At 45.1% G+C, this 11,516-nt stretch overlaps 1 protein-coding gene across 1 annotated transcript in view; it reads left to right on the top strand.

Moving 5' to 3' along the window:
- The first annotated feature begins 9,649 nt into the window (after positions 1–9,649).
- The window catches only part of Hjurp (Holliday junction recognition protein), an 18,695-nt gene continuing 16,828 nt past the window's right edge, over positions 9,650–11,516 (top strand). The window contains exons 1-2 of the mRNA XM_029564119.1: positions 9,650–9,881; positions 9,959–10,025. Of these exons, the coding sequence (XP_029419979.1) occupies positions 9,756–9,881; positions 9,959–10,025 (193 nt within the window). The 5' untranslated portion in view covers positions 9,650–9,755. The remainder of the gene's footprint in view (positions 9,882–9,958; positions 10,026–11,516) is intronic.

Below are 11,516 nucleotides of genomic sequence, written 5' to 3'. Positions count from 1 at the left end.
CCCAAGGTGAAGAGTAAAAAGCAATTTCCCACCACATGAAGCTGGAGCAGAAGCATCAGCAAAGACAGACTTAGCCCTACTTTTCCCAGGAAAAGCCACTTCTGGGTTAGATTGGGAGATGAGGTGTGGTGATGATGGACCGAGGCCTGCAGCGTGGAAGCAGGTTTAGAATGTCTGGAGCCTCGTGTGTCTTCGTGGGTTAAAGACTGCTAATTTTGTAGAACCAAGGTAAAAGCAAGTGATTGACCAACTGTGCTTTCTATTACATGAATACCACAGTCTCCTGATCACACAGTAGGAGTCCATGCTGGGAAATGTGGCTGAGGAAAACTAACATAAAGACATGTTCCATTTCACCATCAGTCGTGTGAAAATGTCCTGGATACGTTTTCATAAATCTGCACTCAAACTGTTAAAACATATACATCTTTTAAAGATTTATTTTATTTTTAAGTACATGAATGTATGTGTGTCTGTTTATGAGTCTTTGCTAGGAACTGGACCCAGGTCCTTTGCAGGACAGTACATGCTCTTAACTGCTGAGCCATTGCTCCAGTCCCCAGACATACATTTTAAAAAAGATTTTAGTTATTATTTTTATTTTATGTGTATGAGTGTTTTGCCTGTGTGTATGTAAGTGCACCCATGTCATCCAATGCCTGCAGAGGACTGAAGAGGGCATCAGATGCCCTGGAACTGGAGTTATGGACAGTTGTTGGCTGCCATGTGGGTACTGAGAATCAAACCTGGGTCCTCTGCAAGAATAGCCAGTGTTCTTAATCGTTGGGCCATCTCTCCAGCCCCACACATGCATTTTTAAATGCAGGTATACATATAATGCATATGTCTGGATTCCATTTATACTAAAAAATCCTATTCAATTTAGAATGGACACAGTTCTTCAAAACTTAATGGGACACAGATGGCATACTGGCATCTCCTCTGGCACTCTCAGAGAACTGTATTGTGAACAGTGTTCTATAAAGATCCTCCACCTAAAACCCAGCCAACATCTTTAATTACTTAGGATGATTTCAAAAGGCAGGCTCATTAAGGCAAAGAATAAACATGTTTTGAAAGCCTTTCCCTCACACTGCCATATTGACCTCTGCACAAATCAACACTCGCCTAAAGGATTAGAAAAAAAAATCTCACCTTTACGCTAATATTTGTTATTGTTTATTTATACTAATTCGTTGGGCTTCACATGATGATTTGTGACTTGTAATTTGGTTCTTTTTTATATTTTATTTATTTTTTATTTATTCATTCACTTATTCATGTATTTATTTATTTTTTGTATGCATGTATTGCCTGCATGTAAGTGCACCCATGTTGTGCAATGCCCACAGAGGTCAGAGGAGGGCAATGGATTCCCCTGGAACTGGAGTTACAGACAGTTCTTAGCCTTCATGTAGGTGCTGGGAATCGAACTTAGGTCCTCCACAAGAGCAGCCAGTGCTCTTAACCACTGGGTGTCTCTCTCTCCAGCTCTCCCTTGGTTCTTTCACACATCTGTAAGTTAGTACACACAGGAACAGCTTCACCGTGGTGTTTTCACACACATGTCATGTTTTGTTCCTACTTACCCCTCGTGATCTGAGGCAGAATATTAGGACTTGCATTCATCTCTTGTTAAAACTCTGCCCTTTTGTTTCAGGGGCTTCGCGTTCCTTTCTAAATGTTCTTTATATTAACCCTCTGTGGTATTTAATCAAACTCATTTTTCCCATTTTGTTTTTTGCCAACTAGATTTGTCTTAGGTGAGAAATGTTTCATTTCAGGGGCTGGAGAGATGGTTTAGAAGTTAACAGCACTTGCTGCTCTACCACAAGAGCCAGAGCTGGAATCCCAGAACCCTTGTCTAGCAGTTCACCAACACTAGTATCTCCAGCTCCAAGGAATCTCATGCATCTTCTGGTCTCTGTGAACACACACACACACTCAGACACCAATATAGACACATACATAAATAACATAAAAAACAAGAAATGTTCCATTTATACATATTTATACTTTCCTTTGTATTTTCTGCTTCTCTTGGGACTTTATGGTCTCTTTATGACACTGAAATGTCTGTGAATGATGAAGATGTTTCCTAATGCAAGCAAGACCTCGAAATTAAACAAACACACAAAGTATTTCACATGTCAGTAAAACATCCTGATAATACAAAAGAGCAAAACAATAGTGGAATAATATGAACTTATCAGTATAAATAATAGAAATACCCAATACTGTAAAAAAAAAAAAAAACCATAATGAAAAAGGAGTCAAGCTGTGGCCTGGGACGGCACTTGTCTAACAGGTGCAGGGCCCTGGGTTCAACCCATGGCCTTAACCTCCAAACCCTGCAACACAAGAAAATGTAAAAACATTCAATATGAAGCATCTGAGACTCTGACAAAGGCCAGTTTTTAAGTTTTAAGTAGCAATAAACACTGGGATTTAAAGCTAACATTGAGCCATATTTCCATGAATGTGAGGAAAGGGAAAATAATTTAACTGAAGGAAAAGTTAAAATATGAGGCAAATAATAGACTGTTAAAGTGGAAAATATTCGAAAATGATATTTGCACAAGTTATTTGGTCCTTATTTTCCAAATAAGTCAAAGAATTTCCCTATGTTGATTGGAATATGGATTTGGACATACTGCAAATGTGGAATCTTGCCAAATGCTGAGGCATTAGTAGTAGACGTTGAAGCCCCATATCCTTTAGTAGGAGATGGAAACAGAAAGACCCTGGAAAAGAACTCGAAGCCCAAGAGGACACAGAGAAGTTCTATTCTGAATCACTGGGCCAGTGCATGGAAGTTGAATGGTGAATTTCATGTTTAACATTCATGGAAACAAGTCACATCATTATAGTTTAAAACTATTTCAACAATTAGAAATATATAGTTGGGAGATGGCATAGAATATTTCAAAATAAATTAATAAAACAGTGAGATTCTTGAATTTTATATAATAATAATATTTGGGCCCCAAAATCATGTGTTTGGTTTGACTGATTTTTTTTCAGTAACTGGATTACTACTCTGAACCCATGTCCACCTATGTAGCTAAAGATACACTAATAAGTCATTTCTGCTTCTTTCCAACATGGCCGACATGAAAGCCCTGCCTGGAATCAAAGTGTTCTGGAATCAGATGGTATACTGGGTATTTTTCTCATTGCTGTGATAAAAATAAAAATTTAAAAAAAAACTTGACGAAAAGCACCTTGAGGAAAGAATGCTTCATTTTGGCTCAGTTCAGAAGAATTCAGTCCATCCTGGTGGGTGATGGGAAAGCAGGGTGCAGGCGTACGAGACGGCGGCCAACACTCATCTGCATCAGGAGACGAGTGTGATGGATGCTAGGCTCAGCCAGCTTTTTAAAACTGCAGACCAGGACTCCATCCTGTGGAATGGTGTCACAAACCCATGTGGAAGCACTCCCACATACACGCTCAGAGGTTTATTACCTAGATGATCACACATCTTAAAATGGCACTCAAGCATAATCCTCACAAGCCTACCCCATGTTAACCCGACACTCTCAGAACAGTTTTCCTATTTTGCAATGTACAGAACAACTTTAAACTCACCCACTGTTCTGGTTTGTTTCTCCATCGCTGTGACAAAACACTCTGACCACTACCAACTTGGGGAGGAAAGGGTTTATTCAGCTTACAGCTCCCAGGTCACAGTTCATCAGGGAGCCCAAGGTAGGAACTCAGGGCAGGAACCTGGAGACAGGAGCTGGAGCACAGGCCATGGAGGAACGCTGCTTACTGGCTTGCTCCCCTGGCCCCTGCTCAGCGTTCTTTCTTAGACCATACAGGCCCACCTGCCCAGGGGTGGCACCACCCACAGTGGGCTGGGCCCTCCCACATCACTCATCACGAAGATGCCACAGGCCAGTCCAATGGAGGTAATTCCCCAATTGAGGCTCCCTCAACCCAGGTGTGTCAAGTTGTCACTAAAGCATCCAGCACGCCCACACTCCTTGCAAAACCACACATTTTCATATATTTCCTCTCTCTCCCTCTCCCTCTCCCTCTCTCTCCCTCTCCCTCTCTCTCTCCCTCTCTTTCTCTGTAGATGACTAAGAGTGATAAGAGATAACTATGCACAGCCCAGATACACGGTGCTGTGAGGGCTGATCTTAGTTCCAACATGCAAGGGACTTTGTTTTGGGGGGGCGGCTTTTTAAGACACTCTCCCTGTATGAGGGACTTTCTTGATTGGTTTACTTGAAGCTGTAAGACCCACCCTGAATGTGGGCGGCAGCATCTCTGATGGCAGCCCATATAAAAGGCCGTGGCAGAAGGGAGCTTTGGCTTTTTGCCTGCTCACTTCTCTCTCTCTCTCTCTCTCTCTGGTGAGTTTACCTCTCTTGTTGCTGTGGCCTTCCTTTGCTGATAGTAGAACCAACTTCTTTGGGTTCCAATGTAGACTGAAGACCTGCAAATCTCCAGGAATCCTCTATGCTCTCAGGGCCAGATTGGTACTGCTGAGACACCCAGCCTCACAGCCTGAGCACACCTGGATTCTTACCTCTCCAATGTGGTGCAGTCATTGTCGGACAATTCGAACTCCATCCTGTAAGCCAGTCTAATAAATCCTCATGTGTTTCATCAGTTCTGCTCCTTTAGAGAATTCTAAAACAGCTGCCTTGCGATTTCCTCCACCAAACAATTTAGCCCATTACTGCTGAATTCAGCCTCACCCAGATTTTCAGGACACAGGCAGAATGCATGCAGATTTTTTTTTCCTAAAATGTAACCCATCCTCTAGCCCAGTTCCTCATGGAGTCCTTGTTCTCTCTGAAATCTTGTGAGCATAGGCTTTACTGTCTGCCTTTCTGTCAGCCAGTGCACTATAGTCCTGCACGCTCCAATCAGGATGGCCCATTAAGCTCTGCTGTCAGTATTTTAGGACTTCTCTGGCCTGCAGGCTCTGAACTCCTCCACATTCCTCCTGCAAACAGCTCCAAATGCCTACAAATTACATGATTAGGTTTAGCACATTTTTATTAGTTACTGCCCTTGTTGATGTGACAAAATATCTTGCAAAAATAAATTGAAAGAGTTTAATTTGACTCATGCTCTAAGAGGAGATGCAGCCCATCAAGGCTAAGAATGAGCGATCCAGCAAGCAGTGCCCCTCCAGGGTTCGTGCTTCCTGTTTGAGTTCCTGCTCGGACTTCCCTCGGTAATGGATTGTGACCAGTCATGAAATAAACCCTTTCCTCCCCTATGTTGCTTTTGGTCAGAGTGTTTTACCATGGTAACAGAAAGGAAACGTCTTAGAAAAGTCTCCTAGGTGATTCTAAAATCATATCAAGTTGGCAAGATAAATCATTACAGATGGATTAAGTCAAGTTTTCCCAAATGATCACTGTGCAGTTCAACTAATTCTCCCTATGAATGTGCATAATTTTAATCCGCCTCATCTATCCTGTATCATTTTAGATCTTTGTGTGTAACCACCACATGATTTTAGTGTAATCAAAGTCAGTATAATTTTTAATCAGCATATTTAACTCTACCATATATACCTATCATGAAGATGGAACTATTGAAGGCTAGTTTTGAAGTTTGTTTAGTCTTATAGTACTGGGTATTGAACCTAGGGTCTCATATACGGTAGGCAAGTGCTCTACACTGAGCTATAATGGAAACAGCTGTTAATAAAATGTATATTAAAAAAACAATGTCCAGAACAACTAGAACACTGCTAAAGGAGATGAACAAGGTTAAGGGAGAGGAAGGTGTTTATCCAGCTAGTTATTATGACACTGTGATATAAGTACAAAGTTAGACAAAGACCAGTGAGGTACAATTTAGCACTCAGAGGCAAAGTACATACAGAAAAAATTAGTACAAAATACAGCAAAGTATATCATAATTACAACATCTAAGAATGGGTTTGGACACAGGTACCCTGTGCAGATGGACAATGTTGCTTCCAGAAGACATGATGGACCCTGCATACTACAGTGCTGGACCTACAAGGCACAATTTGCCCACTGGCACAAAGTGGCACAACTGTTATAGGGTAACCAACCACTTTCTGATTGGATTTGAGGCCTGCTCTAAGGAGAGAATTCATTCCTGGTGCTGTAAACTTGGTCAGAAGTCCATGGCTAGGGAGGTCACAGGCCCTATGGGGAAACCTACTACGACTATTTTACTAAATAGTCATGTTGTCACACTGCCTTCTGAATATTCGTGTTTACATTCATAGGTTAGCACTGCTCTCCAGTCTTAGCCAGAGAAGCTTTTCTTTGCAGTGGGCAGCAGTCAACGCAGAGACTCATAACTGGTCAAAGTGCTGTGAACAAGTGACTCTTGAGGGCTCAGTCCTAAATTGGACATTTATATCAACCTCTCCCCAAGACTCGGGCGGAGAGAACGTAAAACCTGAGGGTGAGGAGGAGTGCTGTGAAGTGCCGCCTCTGGACATGACATCAGTGTTGCACTCATAAATCGCGGCAGCTACGGTTGCCTGAACAAGATCAAGTCGATCAACATCTCAGCAGCAATGAGAGAAGGGTCCATGGGGCCCTACGACTAGCTAAGGAGATATTGGCAATTGATGGCTGCTGGGGGAGGAGGAGTGATTTTTCTTTGATGGTTTGGCTGCTGGTAGGTTGGCCATGTTCTGGTGGATGGATCCACACTCATGTGCATGTGGGAAGTACCAAGTGGACTCGTGCATGAAGTTGTCAAAGAATAAAATAAAAATAGTCTAAAAATCAGATCATCACCAAACATTTGGACACATATGTGCCTGTACATATAAATACACATAGTATATACATATATACAGGCCCATATATTCAACAGCTTAAAAGATAGAATGTGTATTTTTATTCATTTGTATGTGTATGAGTGTGTTGCCTGCATGCATGTAAGTGCACCCCTGCCATGCAATACCCATAAAGGCGAGATTCTTACTGCTAAGTAACAATTTCCACAACACTGGGACCAGCCAAAAGCTATTACTTCTCTAACTATAGGTGGTGAAAGTCCCGTGCCTTTCCAACACAAACTTATTTACACGGCAACTGTATGCAGAATAAATCTCCATCTATTTTATCTGAAGCAAAATTCAGGCAGATTTTATGAGAGCGGCCTTAAAACGCTTCAGGTGAAAGATGTTTTATAGGCAATTACTGTAAACAGCACTTAGATGTTTGGATATCTTGGTTGGCCAGCAGAGGGTGCTATGCCAATGCAGCATGAGATTCTGCAGCCGGTTCTGAGCACCACCTGCATCCCTGCTGCCTAAGCAACTCTCTGAGTCCATGATGCTGCACACAGAAGCTTAATGCTGGGGAGGAGATGGCATAATTCCCTCTTGTACAGGCATTGGAAAGACATTTGCTTAGCAGGTCTGCATTCCTAAGGTCACATTTAGACTGTCAAGAATGACACTGAATTAGAAAGCTGGGCCACCACCCATGGGAAAAGTCAGTCAGAGAACTGAGAGGCCACCAGGCCAGTGTGACAAGGTCCATGTACAAGTTCTAGCTAGCTTAGGAAGGGGGTGACTCTTCTTAAATATTTTATTATTTTTATTTTATGTGTATGAGTGTACTGTCTGCATGTATATAAGTGCACCTGTGTTGTGCAATGCCCATGGAGATCAGAGGAGGGCATCAGATCCCCTGGAACTGGAGTTTCAGGTGGTTGTTAGCCACCATGTGGGTGCTGGGACTCAAACCTGGGTCCTCTATAATAGCAGTCAGTGCTCTTAACCGCTGAGCCATCTCTCCAGCCCCAGAAAGGGGGTGACTTTTAGAGACTTGAACTTAAGATGGATCCTTCCCTTGACACCACTGATAACAGAGGCAAATCCTTGAATTATCAGTGAAACCAGTAAAGGATGTCTGGGAGCCTGGGAGAAGTCTCCACAGGATGAGGAACAAGCCTGATGGTGGGCCAGTTTTGAAAAATGGCACTATCACACACAAGAGAGAAAAATCTCCCAAACTTGAAAGAAAACCTTATCCACAGTCTGAAGTTGGAAGTTTAAAGTCTAACTCTGTTGGAAGCCTAGCGTGTTACATTTCCAAACGCTCCCAAGAGAGGAAGAAGGCACTTCAGCTGCTTGTGAACACTGGGAAGACTACAAATTGTGTGCACCCAGTGGCTGCTTGCCACTGTGAACTCTGTGGGTGCAGAATGAGGCAGAATTGGTGTGCAGGCAGGTCTGAGACAGAGTCCTGCGACCTGCTCTGGAGAAAGCCAGGGCAAAGACTGTGTGTGGGCAGGTTACCCTGGACATCTCAGGAGACAGAATGGCTCATCTGGCTGTCCCCGCCTTGTAAGGCACAGCCTTCACATTCCCACATGGACCAGGGCCATAACTGGGGTAGGGACAGCTTGGGTGGACAACTTCCTTCCAGTGAACAATTCCAGAAGAGAACTGAAGGAGCCCTCTCAGAAGGCAGACATCTTGGAAGGGACCTGGGTGGTACCTCTCTGTGCCTGACACAATACATTGGGTGGACATTTACACCCATGAGCTCAGAAGGTCTTTCCTTCCCCAATTTCTGCAGGACAGCATGAAAGGCTTATGGTGCAGGCTGAGGGGCCAAGAGCCCCCGGTGGGAACCTCATGCTCAATAACGCCTTCGTTATTGATCATACTACACAAGCGCACCCATAGGGCTGTAATGAAACCAGAGTAAAACCTTTCTAACCCAGGGTCCGACCCCCAGCACTGCAAGAAAACAAAAACCAAAAACCTTACCTGAAGCTTTTCTAAAACATCAATCAAGATAAACACCAGTCATAAAACAGACACTGAAGTATCAATTCCCACTAGGAAATATTATAGATTGGTATCAATGAAGAAACAGAATATAATCAGACATGGGAGAGGGAATTAATAAAAATCCGGTAATAAAAAATCCCAGATTCAGCTAGGCATGGTGGCACAGACCTTGGCACAAATACTTTGGAGGCAGGGGCGGGTGGATCTCTGTGAGATCGAGGCCAGCTGGGGCTACAGGGAGACCCTGTCTCAAATTAAATAAATAAATGAATGAATAAATAAAGAAAGAAAGAAAGAAAGAAAGAAAGAAAGAAAGAAAGAAAGAAAGAAAGAAAGAAAGAAAGAAAGAAAGAAAGCCCAGATTCTGTGATACTTTTAGTGTTTGGTTAGGGCTGGAAAGATGGGGTTAAGAGCACTAGCTGTTTTTGAACAAGACCGGGGTTCGATTCCCAGCACCCACATGGCAGCTAGCAACCGTCCTAACTCCAGTTCCAGGGGATCCGACGCCCTCTTCTGACCTCCGCGGGTATTGCATGGCAAAGGTGCACTTACACACATGCAGGCAATACACTCATACACATAAAATTTTTAAAACTTTAAGCACGGTATCTTTAACCGTGTCCTTTGTCGGAATTTCTGAAGACTCTTTTCTGCGTCCTTCCGGTGGCGTTCTCTCCGCCCTCCCAGGCTGGTAGCTTTGCAGGGCCCCGCGGTAAAAAAGTTCAAGAGGAGGACAGGCAACTCTCCCAGACGCCACTAGGGGGCGCGGATAGCGCTCCCCCCACCGCGCGCGATCAATGCGCATGCGCTCCCCGCCGCAGCGGCCCGCCCGCTCCTCCCGTTTCCACCGGAAGTGCTCTTTGGGAGGGGCGGGGCCGGAAACGGCGCGGACTGGCGGGGTCAGCGTTTTGAACTACCCACTCACCGCCCGCGCCTCGGCGGGAAGGAGGGCGGCCGGTTTGAACGGCGCGCGGGGCGGCGGATGCGGGTGTCCGCTACGACGCTGCGCGCCATGGAGGCCGAGGGTCCGGCGGGGGACCGGCTGCTGCGCGACCTCGAGGCCAGCCGCCGCCGCTTCCAGGCGTACATGCGGCGGCTCATAGAGAAGGTGGGCCGGGCGAGCCGGGGCCGGGGGCTTCCGGGCGGCTGGGGCCTGACGCCTGACGCCGCTCTCCTTCCCCGCAGTACGACCAGCCCTTCGAGGAGGACGCGCTGGTGCAGATGGCCACGCTGACCTACGACACGCCGGAGGGTATGCAGCGCCTGCTCGGGTTCCCTGGATGCTGGGGTCTGGAGTTGATGGGCAGCACTGACGTCACCCGTGGGGACCTTGGCGTCTGATTGCTGATTCCCCAAGTGCCTGGGATGCTGGGGTCTGGAGTTGATGGGCTACACCCGCCTCACCCGTGGGGACCTTGAATCTAAATTGCTGACTTCCAGCAGTCACGTCTCTAAATAGAATTCCTGGAGACACAGCACCCCGGTTTGTTTGTTTTTAAAGCTTCTGTCTGCTTTGGAAGCCTGAGCTAATTGCTTAGTAACAGTTCTCAGTGACTTGCTCTATAAAATAGGAAGGATGCAGGTGTAGATTGTGCAAGTCGCCGAGTGCCTGGAAGGCCTTAAAGCACCATCGTGGCACTTGGCTGTCCTATGTGACTTAACCTAGTACCCCTCTCCCAGAATCATTTTATTTAATGTTGCAAACTGCCTTAAATCTCATGGAGTCTCCTACATGGCTGGGGAAAATTTGCATCGGATGAGGTCGGCTTGTCGCCAGTGTTTTCACTTATTAAAAGCTAACTTCTGGTCACAGTCTGCCCCCCGTTAGACAGGCAGACACATAGGGCTTATAAGACCCACTCCTTGACTTAGGTGAAATCTTTGCCCACTGCCTTTTTGGGTGATCCAGGCACACTTTGGGTGAAAATTTTACACAGGTAGAAGGGGAAATAATTGTACAAGGTTCTGTCTCTCTCAGCTTCTCTGTGTTCTTGTGGCTGTTCATGCAAAGATAGATAAATTCTGGAATGTTTTGGACAGCCAGTCTACCCTAAAGAACGCTGATTTTGACAGTCCTGTGGAGTGTGAGGATGTTGTGAGTTCCATGTGGGTGGGTTGGGAATAACAAATGATGTGTCCTTGGTAGAACGTGCATCTAGTAAGCACTCTGAACTTCTTTCCTGCTTTCGTCATTATACGATTGCCTTAAGCCTTAAATCCACCATCCTTTCTTATTCTGTTTTTCCCAGGAGGTTTAGAAGGACTGAGTAAGAACATTGCCCAGGGTCTGCCAACCAGCAAGTGGCAGGGCCGGTGCACATGAACCCCAGCATTCACTCAGCTTGGACTTACTCTACATATAGATTGCCCTCAAAAAGCACTGATTCCCAGTATGGGGTTCAGAGATTGCCCTAGAACTGCTTGCTCTGTAAATGTGTGATGCACGTTGCCCTCAGTAAATACGTATTTTAAGGGTGGTACGTGCTGGCCTATGGACATAGCTTTTCAGGCTAATGGTGGAATTTGATGACCTCTTGCCTTCTAAGTAGCAGAGATTACCATTAAAGACAAGTTTGTCTACTCTTGGGTTTTAAAATCTTTCTACCGTTTACGGGGCTGGAGAGATGGCTCAACGGTTAAGAGCACTGACTGCTCTTGCAGAGGACCTGGGTTCGATTCCCAGCACCCACATGGTGGCTACAAACCATCCTTAACTCCAATTCCAGGGGAATCCAAAGCTCTT

The sequence above is a fragment of the Nannospalax galili genome, unplaced genomic scaffold, assembly GCF_000622305.1.
Source record: "Nannospalax galili isolate Female #2095 unplaced genomic scaffold, S.galili_v1.0 scaffold771, whole genome shotgun sequence".
Taxonomy (NCBI): Eukaryota; Metazoa; Chordata; class Mammalia; order Rodentia; family Spalacidae; genus Nannospalax; species Nannospalax galili.
Note: the sequence above shows the minus strand (reverse complement) of the source record. Positions and strands in the feature narration are given on the sequence as shown.